General features: G+C 52.2%; 6 protein-coding genes across 6 annotated transcripts; 4 read left to right on the forward strand and 2 right to left on the reverse strand.

Moving 5' to 3' along the window:
• Window positions 1-3,207: 3,207 nt before the first annotated feature.
• P884DRAFT_238831 (uncharacterized protein) lies at window positions 3,208-3,917 on the reverse strand (the record flags this gene model as incomplete). Its single annotated transcript, XM_069440106.1, has 3 exons — window positions 3,208-3,579; window positions 3,633-3,812; window positions 3,868-3,917. 3 exons carry the CDS (start codon window positions 3,915-3,917, stop codon window positions 3,465-3,467), a joined length of 345 nt encoding a protein of 114 aa, XP_069299640.1. The 3' UTR covers window positions 3,208-3,464.
• A 1,998-nt stretch (window positions 3,918-5,915) lies between these two features.
• Window positions 5,916-8,629, forward strand: P884DRAFT_238836 (aconitase family-domain-containing protein; the record flags this gene model as incomplete). The annotated part of the gene is made up of 5 exons (XM_069440107.1): window positions 5,916-6,106; window positions 6,193-6,673; window positions 6,730-6,758; window positions 6,820-7,057; window positions 7,126-8,629. Exons 1-5 carry the CDS (start codon window positions 5,996-5,998, stop codon window positions 8,625-8,627), a joined length of 2,361 nt encoding a protein of 786 aa, XP_069299641.1. The 5' UTR covers window positions 5,916-5,995.
• Window positions 8,630-9,647: 1,018 nt separating this feature from the next.
• On the forward strand, window positions 9,648-11,266 carry P884DRAFT_238837 (uncharacterized protein). The gene is made up of 5 exons (XM_069440108.1): window positions 9,648-10,221; window positions 10,310-10,447; window positions 10,512-10,593; window positions 10,658-10,848; window positions 10,914-11,266. The coding sequence occupies exons 1-5, from the start codon at window positions 10,032-10,034 to the stop codon at window positions 11,132-11,134; spliced, it is 822 nt and encodes a 273-aa protein (XP_069299642.1). The 5' UTR covers window positions 9,648-10,031; the 3' UTR covers window positions 11,135-11,266.
• A 212-nt stretch (window positions 11,267-11,478) lies between these two features.
• P884DRAFT_238839 (Gaa1-like protein) lies at window positions 11,479-13,668 on the forward strand. Its single transcript, XM_069440109.1, has 3 exons — window positions 11,479-11,610; window positions 11,671-12,986; window positions 13,056-13,668. The coding sequence occupies exons 1-3, from the start codon at window positions 11,595-11,597 to the stop codon at window positions 13,539-13,541; spliced, it is 1,818 nt and encodes a 605-aa protein (XP_069299643.1). The 5' UTR covers window positions 11,479-11,594; the 3' UTR covers window positions 13,542-13,668.
• On the reverse strand, window positions 13,669-15,027 carry P884DRAFT_238841 (uncharacterized protein). Its single transcript, XM_069440110.1, has 2 exons — window positions 14,715-15,027; window positions 13,669-14,664 (listed from the first exon to the last, which is right to left on the reverse strand). Exons 1-2 carry the CDS (start codon window positions 14,980-14,982, stop codon window positions 13,784-13,786), a joined length of 1,149 nt encoding a protein of 382 aa, XP_069299644.1. The 5' UTR covers window positions 14,983-15,027; the 3' UTR covers window positions 13,669-13,783.
• Window positions 15,028-15,462: 435 nt separating this feature from the next.
• On the forward strand, window positions 15,463-16,993 carry P884DRAFT_194842 (uncharacterized protein; the record flags this gene model as incomplete). The annotated part of the gene is made up of 8 exons (XM_069437864.1): window positions 15,463-15,596; window positions 15,653-15,729; window positions 15,786-15,880; window positions 15,933-16,024; window positions 16,085-16,226; window positions 16,291-16,449; window positions 16,507-16,842; window positions 16,895-16,993. 8 exons carry the CDS (start codon window positions 15,463-15,465, stop codon window positions 16,991-16,993), a joined length of 1,134 nt encoding a protein of 377 aa, XP_069299645.1.
• Window positions 16,994-17,138: the final 145 nt, after the last annotated feature.

Consider the following 17,138-nt stretch of genomic DNA (forward strand, 5'->3'; position numbering starts at 1 on the left):
TTAGACCTAGCAGAGTACGGAAAATCTCTATAGGACTTTAATCTTCCGGAATTCCAGTACCAATAGTAGGATATCTAACAGAACCTGCTTTTATAGGCCAAGTTAGCTTATAACGCCAAAGAACAGAGGTCTATATTTAAGGATATCCATTTAAAACTTAATCCTAGTTAGTCTACGATTTTCCAAGAGGTTACGACCGTAATAGAGAGAGAGCCATAGATTGCCTATTTCTTTATCTAAGGCCCTAGTAGAACTAGAAAGACCTTTCTCTATCGCTATCTCTCTTCATTCTACCGCTTATAAGGTAAAGTTATCATCTATATAGCGTCTTCTAGTATTACGGCCCTCCTTCTTAATAGTAGCCGTACTTCTTATAGCCGGTTTAAAATCCCGATCGAGCTCTTTAACTATAGCTCCTATATAGTTCGTAAGAATATATAGTTAATAGCTCTTTTATAGAAAGCAAAGTTGATTATTTAGGACAAGGTTCCAATGTAATACCGCTTCTGTTTCGAGGCTATAAACCGAACCTTATAAGATATCTAGGGCTACGAATCTATCTTTAGAGGACTACTAGTTATCTTAGGTAGTAACTTTGCTTAGATCCTACCTATTATCCGTAAAGGAGATCGCTTGCAGATAATTTAGGCTTACTTATAGTACTCTTTGCTTTAGAGAAGCCTTCGAATCTATAAACTAACTAAGAATATATAGGTATAGGGTACTAACGAAGAGAACTATATATTTGTTAACTAGCTATAGGACCTTTATTATAATCCTTCCTTCTATAGCCTTATTAACCCTCTTCTAGCCTTTTAACTCTACTATTTAGTAGAGAGTCTTATCTAATAGGTCTATCCTTAAAATGTCCTTATACTTATAATTAGCGATTCGACAATATTTATAGGCCGAGTAATACTTTGCCCTTGTAATATAACTATTAAAGACATTAATGCTACGGTCATTAAGGAGTTTCTAGGGCCTGTTATAACCTACCTTTCGGTTAACGAGTTAGAAAACCCTCCTATTGATAGAGATAGTAATATACCTACCTTTACCCCTAAATTCCTACTTTTATAGGACTTTCCTTCTATTCTACCTAGGGTTTTAGAGCTTAAGGTTAACGCTCCTATTATTCTGCTTTATAACCTTGACCTATAACAAGGTCTTTATAATAGGACTTGCTTAGTTATTATATACCTCTCTCGGCTAGTCATTAAAGGCCGTATCCTTATAGGCTCCTTTGCCTTATAGCTATAGATAATACTAAAGATCAAGCTAAGCACTTCTACGGAAGAATTTCCTTATACTATTATCCGGAAGTAATTTCCGGTATAGCTCTATTTTACTATAACAATAAATAAGTTATAAGGGTAGTCTTTTTCTATTATTAAGCTTAATACTCGCGAACCTATATTTTCTTATAGCCAATTTTATATTATAATATCTCGGGCTATAAATATCTATAATATCTCTATTTATTTACTAGGCTATAAAGAAAGGTATAAAAAACTTATAAATATTATATATCCTAAAGTCTTAATTAGGTAGAGAGAGCAAAAGAAGTTTCATTTTATAGGTATTAAAGTATATAATATAACAAAGTAATTATATCAAATATAGCTAATAATAATTATAGCCTATCTTACAGCCTATCTTATAGCCTATCTTATAGCCTATCTCATAGCCTATTTCACAGGCCCTTTTATACCTCTATTCCTCCCTATCATTAGCAGACCTCTACAATAGGTTACTAATATCTACCAATGCTATTCTAAGGTTATACTCTTCATTAGATAACAGGCCTAGAAATAGCATGCAGATATAATCAATATAGCTTAAGGCCTATATAGCCGGAAAACCTATAGCAGGTAGAAGGGGAGGGCGGGCAAAAGGCAGAGGGTTAGACTCTTTACGGCCGTAAAGCGGGTTGAAATCACGCCTATAGCAAGAGCTAGGGATAGGCGTGTATATAGCTGTAGTTATAGGAGGGCGCAAAGATACGTCGACCGATAAGATAGAGCCTTCAGATTCTTTAGATTCCTCCCGTTCGCCAAGAGAGGGAGAGACCGTATTTTTACGGCCCTGTTGCTTACTAGTGCCGGTTTTTTTTGGTCCTTGCTTACTTTGCTACTTCTTTCTCTTTATACGCGAACTAGTTTATATAAGCTCTTCCTCTACTACACGCTTTTACAGGGTTTTTTATAGAGTCTCCTGCTCTAGATTAACCTGTTAATATTTTTTTAACTATACCTATAAGTTAACTTACTTTTATCGCCCTAGTAAAAGGTATAGCGCTTGGTTTCGGAGTTATAGTAGTAGCCAGAATAGGCGCCTATACTAATGTTATCGTTTGACATAATATACTCTAAAAACGGGCCTACACCCTTGCTACAATAGGTGCAAGGGGATTTTATAGGCTTGCCTGTAATATGTATAAGTAGCGCCTCAAGGTTGGTAGGGCGCTTGGTATTAATTTCGCGGTCGCCTCCTTTACTATTATTACGGACTAAGACATGGTAAATGATCTATTATAGTTATTAGTTAGGCTCTATAGGGCTATAAGTTTATAACTTATAGACAAGGTAAGTATATTCTTGATATACTTAGTCTTTCTAGCTATATCATTATATAGGGCTACCACTTTATCTTTCCTAATAACCTATACTATTTTGCCTTATATATCTATAAGAAGCCTATCAATTATTATAGCTTTAGTAGCAGGCTTCTAGCTATTATTATTATTATTATTGTTATTGTTATTATTATTGTTACTATAGCTGTTGCTACCAGGGCTGCGGGGAGGGTGGGGGGTGTGGGGGCTGCTTGGCCGGGCTGGGTCCTGTTCGATCGAGTCGAACAGCTCCTTGGAATCAGAGAGCGCGGGCGGTATAGCTATACCATGCAAAACTGTGTTAAAAAGACTGCAAAAAAATTACCACAGCTGTAGAATACTTATAGTAACGTGGCTAGCGATTTTTTTCTGTTGTGTAGGCTCAAATGCGCGCGCGCAAGCGATTTGTGGTGGTTGTGGTGGTTGGAATTGATTGATCGATCGATCGATCGATTGATTGGGTTGGTTGGTTGGTTGGTTGTGTGGAAATGGAAAAGTGGGCTGGCTGCAGTGTGGGGAAAAATATGCAGGGCCAGAGGGTAGAGGCCGCGAAGCGGCCTGCGCGAATCCCTCGTGTCTGTCGGTCGATGACCGCCGACCAAGCCACCTTCACCAGAAGGAACTTCTATCGCAATAGCATTTTTGTGTCTAGAAGTCGAAGCCCTGATCTACCCAACTCGAAGAACCGCCGAGACAAATAGCGACACGCAAACAACTTCCCGTCCTCCCAACCTTGACGCCACTCGTGTGTGGTTTATGACCCTCGCCTAAACGCCTTTGCAATGCTGAAAGATATGTTCGCGGAAATTTCTTGACCACAGAACTGTCTGAACTTTTGACAACGTAATGCTCATGACATCTCAACATCTTGAGACCTTGTCTTTTGAGGCCCGTTGTCCGTCCTGAACCCTATCGCAGCTGCCGCCTCCTCATGAGTATAAGGCCCTTCTTTCAGCTGCTTGAGCCTAGAACACCGGTTAGTGAGATCGCGCTGGTTGGCGGGAGACAAGCGACTCACCTCCTCTTGTGAGGTTTGCCTTTCCTGTGAGCGACCAGGCTCGTCTCGGTCTCGAACCACTTTGCGCATTCAATGCAGTAATGGCGGCCAAAGCCCGGCAGGTCCTCAGCGGCCTTGGTCTCCTTGTACAGTTGTAGGTGCCTGGGTGACGTGAGGTCGGCCTTAATCTGGTCGAGATCGCTGGGGGCTGTCAGTTACGAATGTAGTCTGAAATGGCCTGTGCCTTAGAGCTTACCGAACTCGCCGTCGCGTTTTTGTTTTGGTGCGCTTCGCAAAGATTCCCATGACAGCAACAGGAAGCTCCTTTCTCTCGTATTCTGTATTTGCTGTGTGAAGATTCGACAGCAGCTCTACAGCCTACGACTGTGTGGCAGTCCAGGCAAGGTTGAATATGTGGGGTAGAAATTTTGACAGCACCCAGCAGCAGTCATTCTTGCGGCGAATTTGCCGAAGATTTTGCGGGGTGCGCATCTGAAGCCTTTATTGGTACTTCGTATTTGTATGTACGGATTAACTACTTTCAGACGCAAATTTCTGGTCCCAATCTCATGCTAGCTTCGATACTGATCACATTCGGCTCGGAGTCACTGACAGGTCCCTCGCCGTCCTGCCCGAATAGTGATATTCATCACCGTCGGAAGGCCGCGCTTCTGCGGCCGGACTAGGCCGGAGGTACGGTGTTATCGCCCTCGGATCTCCATCTTCGACCGAGCGGGGAGGGCGCCAAGACGGGCCCCCAACACACCGACGGTCCCACTTCGCGAGGTCTCCAGGCCAGCAGAAATTTACAAGTTCCTTGTGTCCGATGCTTGACCTTGACGCTTTGAGGTCGCTTTCTGGCTCGCGCTATCCGTACTTGTCTCAATAGTCCACAATGATGCCACCACTTTCGTGTTGCTCAACGAAGGAGGGATGTCGATGTTTTGAAGCTTCAAGTCAACATAGAGGCCGCTTTGACGCTTTGCGGTTTGTCCAGTTCCCAGTTCGTGAAATACATAGTACGCCGAGATCGTCAACCTGTTGCGTCACCGCGCAGCCCTGCTGGTTTAGCTCAAATTTGCATAGCCCCGCGGTGTCGACGCATTGTACTGTAATCTGTACTCCGTACATCCCACACGCATCCTCGTCAATCATCGAACACACCATGGCAGCAGCAACTTGGGCAAATGTTGAATAAGTTGAGGGCAACGATCGTCCCGGGTTTACCTCCATTTATTGGCCCCTTTCTTTTTCGAAGAGTTTGAGTTGGAATTGTCACACAAAAATACCGCCCCGGCAGACATATGCGGGCGGGATGAAACGTGATAATATAGGTATCGCTGCTAGGAAGGAAAGGGAAGGAAATAAATCGTTGTGAATTTCTCCATAACAATGCCCTTGGTCCAACTTTGACTGAACCGACCGACACGAGCCTCGATTTTCGTCGGGCTATCGGTCTCCGAGGGTGCTTGTCTCAATGTGTTCTCCTGTCACGCAGTCTTGTGGGCACAACCAGGGAGGCGAAGGAGGCACGAGGAGCACATACTCGCATTTGAACAAGGGACATGTTATTCACCAACACCACCCCCCGCTAACGCCGAACCCTTGGTGCAGCCGCTGACCCGTTAGTGTTGGAAGAGGCGTATAGAGACGAAGTGCCTATTTTGGAGGCCGGCCTACCATTCAAAGATTGCCAGCAGTTCAGTGGGCATCAGGAGAAACAACACTGCCTCGGCTATTCGTGTCGCGGGCCCGTCTACCGATATCCCTGTCCGTCCTCATTGGGGAACAAGCCCTAGCTGTTACAAGGGCGCAACCTGCGAGGGCCTAAACCTTATACTACGTTTTGATTGAGATATCTTACCTAGTTTCCAATGTCGCCGTTTTCGTCGCGGAAATGTAGATTCGTGGCCATATTGGCGTGCGGCACAAAGCTGATGCGGACATGGGAACGTTGGACAGTTGCGGCTTTGATCGGGAATTCAACGTTCGAAAGGAAGCGATCGAAACAGGCTAGCCTGATTCGAGCTTGCGGCGATGTCATGTCCTGTTCCCCCCACAATGCGAGCAGAACATAATCGGCGCGCCTCTGATTGGCTGTCCAGCCGTCTCCATCCGGGCGAGTTACTTTCTCGGCTATGACGGTGGCAGGAAGCTCGTAGCAACAGGTCCTGGGCTCTGGTTGCCACATGCGATGTAAAATCCCGCCTGCGATTCCTTAAACCTCGAGAACTCTCCACCCTTTTTTTTCTTTTCTACGCAGTCACCCGTTGGCGAACCTGCACTCTCCTTCCCTCGTTGTTGTCGCGAGGTCATCTAGTTGACAACTCTCCACTCCCATTAAGTCTTTGTTTGCGCTCTTGCCGAGCTGAAACGTCACCACCATGTTGGCTTCTCGTCAGCTCCTGGGCCTCGCCCGGAGCCGCGCTGTCGGCAGCGCGAGCCTTGGTCTCCGGCGCATGGCGACAGTGAGCGACTCTCCGTTGGACAAGAAGGTGAGTTTCCAATTGGCGATCGCCGTCTACGCTTGCGCCGCCAAGCACTGTCTGCACAATGGCTGACCGCGCGCCCGCAACTGCAGGTCCGGCAAAACAACTGGGAGGAGAACAACTTCATCAACTACAAGAAGATGTCAGAGAACCTCGCTATTGTGAGGTCAAGGCTTAAGCGCCCCCTGGCCTATGCCGAGAAGATTCTCTATTCCCACTTGGACGACCCGCACGGCCAGGACATCGAGCGTGGCGTCTCTTACCTGAAGCTGCGGCCGGACCGCGTCGCCTGCCAGGATGCCACCGCTCAGATGGCCATTCTTCAGTTCATGTCGGCCGGCATGCCCTCGGTGGCGAACCCTACCACCGTCCACTGCGACCACCTGATTGAGGCCCAGATCGGCGGTGCCAAGGATCTTGAGCGCGCTGTGGGCATCAACAAGGAGGTGTACGATTTCCTCGCGAGCGCCTGCGCCAAGTACAACATTGGTTTCTGGAAGCCCGGCTCTGGTATCATTCACCAGATCTTGCTTGAGAACTACGCTTTCCCTGGTGGTCTCCTTATCGGCACTGGTGTGTATCCTGATTTGGTCCCTTCAGACATTTGAAGATGTTGCTAACTTAGTCAGATTCCCACACTCCTAACGCCGGTGGTTTGGTTAGTGAAATTATGGTCTGCACGGCACCTTGAGGAAACGTAGCTGACATCGTTTGTACAGGGTATGGCTGCCATTGGTGTGGGCGGAGCTGATGCCGTTGATGTCATGGCCAACCTCCCTTGGGAGCTCAAGGCCCCCAAGGTTATCGGTGTCAAGCTGACCGGGAAAATGTCTGGATGGACTGCCCCCAAGGACATTATTCTTAAGGTCGCCGGAATTCTCACAGTCAAGGGCGGTACCGGCGCCATTGTCGAGTACCATGGCCCTGGTGTTGAGACCCTCTCTGCTACGGGCATGGGTACGTAGTTGACTCCTACGATACGCACCTCTTGGTTTGGAACATGCTGACACGGTGATTTTTTTAAGCCACGATCTGCAACATGGGTGCTGAGATCGGTGCGACCACCTCGCTCTTCCCCTTCAACGACCGCATGTACGATTACCTTGTCGCCACTAAGCGCAAGGAGATCGGTGACTTTGCCCGCTCTTATGCCAAGGAGCTGCGCGAGGACGAGGGTGTCGAGTATGACCAGCTGATCGAGATTAACCTGTCTGAACTCGAGCCCCACATTAACGGCCCGTTCACTCCTGATCTTGCGACTCCCATCTCGAAGTTCTCCGAGGCTGTCAAGGCCAACGGCTGGCCTGACGAGCTCAAGGTCGGTCTGATCGGATCTTGCACCAACTCGTCGTACGAGGACATGACGCGTGCCGCTGCCATCGCCCGGGACGCTCTCAACCACGGCCTCAAGACCAAGTCGCAGTTCTTCGTGACTCCGGGATCTGAACAGATTAGGGCGACCATTGCTCGCGATGGCCAGCTTAAGACCTTCGAGGAGTTTGGTGGTGTTGTCCTCGCCAACGCTTGCGGCCCTTGCATCGGCCAGTGGGACCGCCAGGACGTCAAGAAGGGCGAGGCCAACTCGATCGTCTCGTCTTACAACCGCAACTTCACCGGCCGGAATGATGGCAACCCTGCGACCCACTCCTTCGTTACCTCTCCCGACCTGGTTGTTGCCATGAGCATTGCTGGTTCGCTGCACTTCAACCCGCTGACCGACAAGCTCAAGGATAAGGATGGCAACGAGTTCCTGCTCACCCCACCCTCGGGCGACGGTCTGCCGGCCAAGGGCTACGACCCCGGCCAGGACACCTACCAGGCTCCTCCTAAGGACCGCGACGCTGTGACTGTCCAGGTCTCCCCCACCTCTGACCGTCTCCAGGTTCTGTCTCCCTTCAGTGCCTGGGATGGCAAGGATGCAACTGATCTGCCCATCCTGATCAAGGCCCAGGGCAAGACCACCACCGACCACATCTCGATGGCTGGTCCCTGGCTGAAGTACCGCGGTCATCTTGACAACATCAGCAACAACATGCTCATTGGCGCGATCAACTCCGCCAATGGTGAGGCTAACAAGGTCAAGAACCAGACAACTGGCGAGTGGGATGCCGTCCCGGCTGTTGCCCGCGATTACAAGGCGAAGGGCATCAAGTGGGTCGTCATCGGCGATTGGAACTACGGTGAGGGCTCTTCTCGTGAGCATGCTGCTCTGGAGCCCCGCCACCTTGGCGGTCTTGCCATCATCACCCGGTCGTTCGCCCGTATCCATGAGACCAACCTGAAGAAGCAGGGTATGCTTCCCCTGACCTTCTCGGATCCTGCGGACTACGACAGGGTCCAGCCCGATGACAGGGTCGACATTCTCTGCACCGAGCTTGCCCCCGGCAAGCCCATCACCATGCGGGTGCACCCCAAGAATGGCGAGACTTTCGAGATCAAGCTGTCGCACACCTTCAACGAGGGCCAAATTGAGTGGTTCAAGAATGGCAGCGCCCTCAACACCATGGCCAAGAGCGCTAAGAACTAGATGAAAAATTAACAGCATACTGTGATGCTTGGAGACCGGGGGGTAGGGTGCGAAACAGCATACAGTGGTTTGTGGATTGGCAGTTTTGGGGGTTTACCGGAATTGGCGTATTCCGTAGCACTGTTTCACTTTTGTATGTATAGTCATGGCCCTTGCATTTGAATGAAGTTTCTGAAGACTCCTTTGAGTATTCTCCAGTGGGCTGCTGACCAGTCTCGCGCCTCCGAAATGCGAGGTGCAGTGCATCAGCTGATGAAGTGCCTGTAAAGGGGATGCAGTTCCTGGGGAGGCCATGAGGGCTACACGACGGATACAATTAGTGTCTTGGTTGTGTGCATGCATGCTACAACAGAGACGGCACCCAAGAGAGGGCCGATAAACTCGCGGCATAGCGTAAGGGGGACTTTTGTTTTGTCATTGCTTTATCCCGCTTTCACTTGCTTCCCAGTCGGAATACCCCTCACAAGTTCCTCGTTCTTCCCTTTCTCTTTCTCTTCCTCTTCTTCTTTCCCTGCCCCTGCTTCTTCAGTTCATCCGAGGTCCATCTTTACATTGGTTCTGGTGCGAATGAACTTCGCTACAAGAATGAAATGAAAGAATCAAAACGGAAAGGAAACAATTGTAAAAACAGGTCGATGTGCCAAAGTAGGACGAGAAACAGACGTGAACAGTGGAGTTGAATCATATGGATTGCCTGGAACCAATCTCCTTTCTCTCCTCAGGGAACAATCACACGCATCCAGCATGAAAGCTTGAGTGCAGGGTAGGGTTGCCAAGTACTCCGTACAAGTTCTGAACTATACTACGGACCAAGCCGCAGTGTAATCATACTTGTAGAGCACTTCGTGGAATACGGAGTACGGATTAACTACTGGTAATCCGTGCTTGAGGGCGGGGCGGTACGGAGTACTTATGCATCAATCGAGACCTGTGCACCTCCACAGCTGCACTTTTGGTCGACATGTGGGAAGCGCAACAAAGCATGCAGTTGTTGTGGGTTGGTGTCCCTTAGCGAGCTTTTACACCCAACCACCGCTTGGTCAGCGACTTTTCATTTGACTTCGGTGGTGATGATGCTTCTGCACCGCCTTGCTGCTTACCTCAAATCCTTTTAGATACAGCACTCTTTCGGGGAAGATATCAAGGCTGAGACGAACGACGGAGCCATGCGATAGCAAGGCATGCCACTAATTCAACTATTATTTTCTCACTGCTGCGCCGCGTCGCGCCGTTCGATTTGACAGATCGCGTCCCAGTCCCTGCGTCCCAGTCCCTGCGCCCCGCGTGAATTCACAATACCAGCACCGAGAACCGAACGGATATCGTGGCGCTTGTTTCCTTTAGTTTCAGGCGAGAGGGGCACGCACAAGCGCGCGCATACACCGAGAGAGAGAGAGAACCGAGATGCCGAACAATCCGACCCACATGCTAAAGCTCAACATCGGGCGAACTATCGCCTACATCGACCGGCTGCCGCTCTTCACACGGCTGGCGATAGTGCTGATGGTCGGACTTGAAGCCCTCTGTTTGCAGCCATGGTGGGACGTCAAGGCGTGGGGCAGGCTTGAACCAGACTTGATAAACTTGTCGACCAGTACGTTGCGTCGTGGTTACTTTGTGCTGCGCTTGCTCTTTTGGTCAATGTTGAGGCAGCTGTTGGGCTAATTCTGGTTCATGAGCAGTGTATCGGACTAATACATTCCCACTCCTTCACGTCAATGTGTTCCACCTAGCTATCAACCTGCTTGGCGTGGTCCCGATGTTGGAGCGTTTCGAGGTTGAGCATGGTACACTCACTTCGTTGGCCCTATTTTTCGGCGGTGAGACCCTTTGACTTTCCGAAACAGAAGAGCAGGGAAGGGAATGTGCTGACATGCCATCCAGCGCTCTCGACAATACCCGCTTTAATATATGTGGGAATTGAAAGGTTCCTTCTACAGAAGAACACCCCGATCATAGGAGCCAGGTGAGCAAGCAATGCTGGAAGTGAGGGAGAGGTAGAGTGTGCTGACAGATGGTGTGCGCTACAGTATCTGGGGCTTTCTCCTGCTCGGAGCTGAAGCCATCCGGCAGAATAAGAAGAGCCCGTATTTGGTCATCAGCGGACAGCCCACGATCCCCACCTGGACCGGGCCCATCGTGATGTTGTTCGTTGTAGCGCTGTTGATGCCCGGAAGTAGTATGCTTGGGCATGTTTGCGGATTGCTTGTTGGGTATATATGTACGTCCTCAACCTCCTACCCCAGCTCCGAACCGAGAAAGATGCTGATACAGGACGATGCATAGTTGGGATGGGATACCTTAAGTTTCTTGCCCCTCCAGAATGGGCGCTACGATTCATTGAAGGGAAGCTTAACCTCAGAGTGAGGCTTCCCTATTACGTGAGCGTAGACCAGAAGACGTATGGTCGGTTTAGTGTGCTTCCATTAAGCAACTTGGCGGCGGCGCCCGCGGTTACCCCTGGACTGGCGGGTGGCAATCAGAGGCTGGGGCCTGCGCCCGAATAGAGGTGCCTTGTTTTGCAGACACATTCGAGATGTTTTATGAATTTGTCTCGGTGAATGGATGATGTATTATCAGGCTGTACGGATTACAACGATGTATTCATGGCTGGCCGTAACAGAGCGTAGTGTGCTTCCGATCATGCGTACGGATTACAGTCTGGGGTGTTGGATATAGTATGTCTACCCAGCACATACTGTGTACTGCGTACATCATGGCCCTGTCGGGTCTGACTCCCGCTTAAAAATCCTTGGAACTCAAGAAGACCGCCTGGCCGTAGGCGGTTAGCTTCCCGCGTTTCATGCATGGTGGGCGCGCAGGGCCGGGACACGCTTCTCAAAGTATTGTGTATTGCACGCTACCTCCCCTGAAACGTGTTGAATTATCGGCAACACCTGTACAAGTACGGCCAGTAGAGGAATTTCCACGACACAGAGCTGTCGCGGATCCTGAGATCGCAGCAAGATGCCGCGATTGCTGGGTAAGCAGCTCTTCAAAACCCTTCATGAATCATGGAGAAGATCGGCTGATGCGATGGCAGCCAGCGCACTGCAGCTGCGACGTGACCCGTGCATCCTCAAACTACCGCCCTACCTGTCGCTGCTCTGTATCCTCGTCGGGGCGGCCTGGCTGTTCCTGCTTCCGCTCGACCAATACTCGAGGAAAACGTACATATCCGAGAACGCCCTCCTTCCCGGACAGGTTCACACCTATTTTAGCGGCAGCGATCAGAATGTGTTTCGGGCGTACAAGCACGAGGTGAACGAGCTGGCGGGCAAGAGCAACGCTGAGATCAACGACAAGCTTGAACCCATCATCAAGGGTCTCGGGGTCAAGACGGCCAGGCAAAACTTTACGTACCGTGCCGCGGGACACGTCTGCGCGGGCGAGAATCTCTACGCTATCTTGCAAGCACCCCGAGGCGACGCGACCGAAGCCATCGTCCTAGTCGCCGCCTGGAAGAACGTCAGGGACGAGATCAATAAGAACGGCATCCCCCTCGCCCTGACTCTGTTGCGATATTTCAAGCGCTGGTCACTGTGGTCCAAGGACATCATCCTGCTGATCACGCCGGACAGCATCGCTGGACCGCAGGCGTGGGTTGATGCCTACCACGATGCCCACGATCCTTCACGCGTCTCTAGCTTGCCGCTCAAGTCCGGCTTGCTGCAGGGCGCCATTGCCATTGATTACGCTCAAGAGCGCCGCTTCGAGAGCGTTCATATAGTGTACGACGGCGTCAATGGCCAGCTGCCGAACCTGGACCTGATCAACTCGGTTGTCAACATCGCCAGCGGCCAGATGGGCATCGGCGTCGCGCTGCAGGAGATGTGGCGCCATGACAATGGGTATCCGGACCGTCTGCGCACCATGCTGCGAGGCATGCTGAAGCAGGGTCTCGGCCTGGCCAGCGGTGCTCACAGCAGCTTCATCCCTTACCACGTCGACGCCGTGACGCTGCGGCCCTTTGGCGAGGGATGGCAAGATGAGATGGCCATGGGCCGCGTGATTGAAGGTTCCTTCCGTTCACTCAACAACCTGCTCGAGCACCTACACCAAAGCTTCTTCTTTTACCTGCTTATGCAACGGGAACGCTTCGTCAGCATCGGCACCTATCTGCCCAGCGCGATGCTGGTGGCTGCCAATTTCACAATCATGGCCATCGCCCTGTGGGCCAAGAGCGGCCAACCGACAGAGGGCGAGCCACCGGCCAATGCCAAAACCGAACCCTCCAGCAGCACGGCTCCTCCGCCTGCCACGGCCGAGCGTGACCTGTTCCTCCCTCTGGGCGTAGTAACTCTCATCCAGTCGCTGTCCATCATCCCCCTGTACCTCTTCAACCACACCCCGGAAAGCGTGAGTGCTTCTTCTTCTTCCGCGCCCTTTTCTGACGACATTAACTGATTTTTTTTTGTTCTGACTTAGACCTTGACTCCCCTCTTCTTCACCTTCGCCCTCCTCAACACCCTCCTCCCACCAGCCCTCTCCCGGGTCCTGGCTACCCTCCCGCGAAGGCCCATCAGTGAGCATCAATGCAACCTCATCAAATCCTTCTCCCTCCTCCTGCTCGGCATGTTTCTCTCCACCCTCGCCACCCTCAACTTCTCCCTCGCTCTCATCACCGGTCTGCTCGCCTCTCCCTTGACCTTCATCCCCCCCTGCAGAACGACCGGGGGCAAGATCGCGGCGACGGTGCTGTTGAACGCAATCAGCCCGACCACAGTGCTGCTTGTGGCTGCGGCGTACTGGGGGACTGATGTGACGAGCGTGTTGAGGGAGGCGGCGGTGGCATGGCATGTGTGCGGGACGTACTCGCCTGTGGTGGTGTGGTGCGTTTGGTGGCCGGCTTGGGTAGCCGGTGGGGTTGTTGTTTTTGGTGGGAGGAAGAAAGAAAAAGTCAAAACAACCTGAACAAATTGGTTGTATGGGGAAGAATTCAGAAGAGCTCGACGAATATACCCGTTAGCAGTGGGTGTTGGGCACGGAATAATCGATACGGTTTCTGCGGTTTTTGCCTGGCCGAGAGCATCAATAATTTCTCGACCTCTCCCTTATTCATTCGTAGACTTTCCCAAGTCTAATTCTCATGCAAGGCATCATCACGTACACATGCCAGGATGGCGTCTGCTTTCTGTTTGCACTCGCTTCTCCGTCTATGCTGCCCACAAGTCCTGCCCGACCTTCTCGATCCAGTTGCCCAGTTGATTGACGCTCGAATCCCACTCCTTCAGCCGTGCGCGCATGTTCTCAATTTGCTTCATGTCTAATACCTTGGGCTGCACCCAGTTGATGTGCGCCACCTCGTCCACCTGGTCAATGGTACCGCGCAAAAGGCCCAGGCTGAGCGCTTTCATGATTAGGTGCTCGATCTCGCCCGGTCGCACCTTGGTCTCGGCCGCAATTGTCGCGAACGTCATGGCGCGGTCGTGGGGCGGGCGCCGGAACACGGCCTCGGTCAGCGCCGCCAGATAGATCTTTTCACGCAGCTGCCGGCTGTGCTGGGCCAGCAGGGGGTTCGACTTGATGTGGTTTGCCAACATATCGTAGGCGGTTAGGTCGCCGCGGTTAAAGGCGAAGAGGAGGTCGCGCAGCCACTTGTCCTCCTCGCGCTCCGAGAGAGCGTCGAGAATCGGGTGAAGCAGGAGCTCGCCGAAGTTGTGGATGCTCGTGCTCACCAGCGCGGCGATCGCCAGGTCATATGCGCGATTGCGCCGCTCGGCCGGGGAGAGAGATTTGATATCGATGCAGGCGAGGTAGAGGAGCGCGTTGCGGTAGTAGGAGCCAAAGTCGGCCTTGGCCTGGTAGTAGTCGGCGTTGGCGCCGTAGAACGCTGCGTGCACGATGGTCTCGACCGAATCGAAGCTCTCCAGGATCCGCTCTGCCTTGTCCAGGTCTTTCCTTGCGCCCTCCAGATCGTTGAGGTCGAGTCTCACGCGGGCCATCGCGACGGTGGCGAATACCAAGGCGTCTTGCGAGTCCTCATTGTCCACCTTCTTGACCACCCCCTCCATGAAGGAGAGGCGCTCCTGGTTGTCTGTTCCGGTCAGAAGATCGTCGCCTCGCATCCAGCTCCGGGCCACGCACCTCTACATTGTGTTGCCGCCTTCAGGGCGAGGTCCACGAGCTTGAGCTGGTTGGTCTTGTCGGCAAACTTGAGGACGAACACCTTGTAGAACTGCAAGCGCTGCGGTGCGCTGCCGGGATGGTTGAAGAACTCGATTAGTTGATTAGTAAGCTGATGCCACAGCTTGCGCTCCCATAACGTCTCGAACTCGAGCACGAGCGGCTGCAGCTCGTCTGGAGCGATGTCCCGCTGCTCGGCGAGGAAGTCGGAGATGGTGTCGACATTCATGGTCGACCGAGGATGTGTGGTTTTAGTGGTGCGAGTATCGAAAAAGGACGGTCGCCTCTTGCTGTCTTTTTACCAACTCCGACTGTTCGGCTGAACGGACTGTTCGAGCAAATGCCGGGGTATTTTGTTCGTAAGATGTGGTGGGAGCTGGTTGTTTAGTGGTGACGATGGAAAGCATCGCTCTTGCAGCCCGCCAGCCTCCCCGTCCCACTTGACGCGGCAGGGCGGGCAGCCTAATTGTCGCCAACGGTACGTACCTCGCGGGCATTGGCCCGTGCTGTTGGCCTGCCGTTGCGGAATTGCCGACGCCCTATTCGCCAATCTGCTCATTCCGACAAGCCAGAGTGGGTCAGAGCTCTGAAGCCGGCGGGCACCTCGAGCGTCTCTCGATTGCCGGGTCGATGAATTAATCGCACGAAGCTCGCAGCCTTCATTGTCAACGCGAATTGACTGCGACGCCGCCCATCACCACCAGCCACCATGGCCTCTCTGCCGACCGCCGTGCGGTCGACGGCGCCCAAGATTGCGCGGAGCGCGCTGCAGCAACGAGCCATTCACTCTGACGTCCACATCACGCGCACCGGCAAGCCTCTCATCCGCGTCACCGGCGGCCGGTCCGTCCCCCCCTCTCGCTGTCCGAACTGCAGCTGATGAAGCCCCCCTCTTCCAGTTCTTCCCTCGGAGAGCATACCGCTACCGTCTTTGGTGCCACCGGCCAGCTCGGCCGCTACATCGTCAACCGGCTAGGTTCGACCGTCTGCTCCGAGGCAATTTCGATCACCGACTAACCGGACGCTCTGCAGCGAGACAAGGATGCACTGTCGTCGTGCCGTACCGCGAGGAGATGGCCAAGCGCCATCTCAAGCTCACTGGCGATCTCGGCCGTGTGGTGTTCATGGTGAGGATTCCGGGCGGCAAGGGAGAGGAAGCAATTGCTGAACTGAAGTTAGGAATACGACCTCCGCAACACCCAATCCATTGAGGAGAGTGTCAGGCATTCCGACGTCGTCTACAACCTGGTCGGCCGCAACTATCCTACGAAGTAAGTCGGGCTCGGCGTGGACAGGGACAAAAGGGAAAGCCATGAGCTGACGGGGTTTAGGAATTTCTCCCTTGCAGATGTGCACATTGAGGGTACCGAGCGGATTGTGGAGGCTGTTGCGAAGTACGATGTTGACCGGTACATCCACGTGTCGTCGTACAACGCCAACCCCGAATCGACTTCCGAGTTTTTCGCGACCAAGGTATGTAGCCCATGGCTCCCCCTTCCCCTGTGGTATATAGACGGGGTTCTAAGTCGGTCTTCAGGGCTATGGCGAGAAGGTGGCGCGGGAAATCTTCCCCGAAACCACCATTGTCAGGCCGGCCCCTATGTTCGGTTTTGAGGACAACCTGCTGCTGAAGCTCGCCAGCGTGACCAACCTCTTTACAGCAAACAACATGCAGGAGAGGTACTGGCCAGTGCACGTACGTGTGACCCAATCGATTACGACAAGCGCCCATGTTTTTAACGTGTTTTTGCAGGTTATCGATGTTGGCGAGGCGCTGGAGAAGATGCTGTTTGACGACAACACGGCAGCGCAAACCTTTGAGCTGTACGGCCCCAAGAACTATTCGACGGCTGAGATTGCCGAGCTGGTCGACCGGGAGATCTACAAGAAGCGCAGGCACATCAACGTGCCCAAGTGGCTGCTGAAGCCCACTGCCGGGTTGCTCAACCGCCTTCTCTGGTGGGACATCATGTCCGCGGACGAGGTGGAGCGCGAGTTCCATGATCAGGTCATTGACGAGTCGGCCAAGACGTTCAAGGACCTAGGCATGGAGCCCAGCGACATCAGCAAGTGGACTTATCATTATCTGGTACGGTTCCTCTCCATCCCCATCCTCTTGCGTGTGACTGACTCCTGTGCAGAAGGGTTTCCGTTCGTCGACATACTACGACCTGCCGCCTGCTACCGAGAAGGAGATGAGGGAAGAGAAGAAGTACATCCACGTGCTGGACGACCAGTAGAGCGGGGTCGGGCGTTTTAAGGCAACAAAACAGGACACTGTAGAGTGTACATACAGCTTAGCTAAACGTTATTCCCTCGAGTCTACCACCGAGGACAATGTTCGGGATGTGATTTTGTGTCATGCTGGGCTTCTTGCCGCTCGGG

Source organism: Thermothelomyces heterothallicus (genome assembly GCF_042370625.1).
Source record: "Thermothelomyces heterothallicus CBS 202.75 unplaced genomic scaffold P884_scaffold_5, whole genome shotgun sequence".
Lineage (NCBI taxonomy): Eukaryota > Fungi > Ascomycota > Sordariomycetes > Sordariales > Chaetomiaceae > Thermothelomyces > Thermothelomyces heterothallicus.

What these genes read in the sequence shown, in the direction of transcription:
- P884DRAFT_238841 (XM_069440110.1), bottom strand. Translation starts at nt 14,982, where the DNA reads ATGAATGTCGACACCATCTCCGACTTCCTCGCCGAGCAGCGGGACATC. An exon ending in GGCGGCAACACAATGTAGAG is followed by an intron (nt 14,665 to 14,714) that starts GTGCGTGGCCCG and finishes TGACCGGAACAG; the next exon opens with ACAACCAGGAGCGCCTCTCC.
- P884DRAFT_238839 (XM_069440109.1), top strand. An exon ending in TCAACCACACCCCGGAAAGC is followed by an intron (nt 12,987 to 13,055) that starts GTGAGTGCTTCT and finishes GTTCTGACTTAG; the next exon opens with ACCTTGACTCCCCTCTTCTT.
- P884DRAFT_238837 (XM_069440108.1), top strand. Translation starts at nt 10,032, where the DNA reads ATGCCGAACAATCCGACCCACATGCTAAAGCTCAACATCGGGCGAACT. An exon ending in CTTGATAAACTTGTCGACCA is followed by an intron (nt 10,222 to 10,309) that starts GTACGTTGCGTC and finishes GTTCATGAGCAG; the next exon opens with TGTATCGGACTAATACATTC. An exon ending in GTTGGCCCTATTTTTCGGCG is followed by an intron (nt 10,448 to 10,511) that starts GTGAGACCCTTT and finishes CATGCCATCCAG; the next exon opens with CGCTCTCGACAATACCCGCT.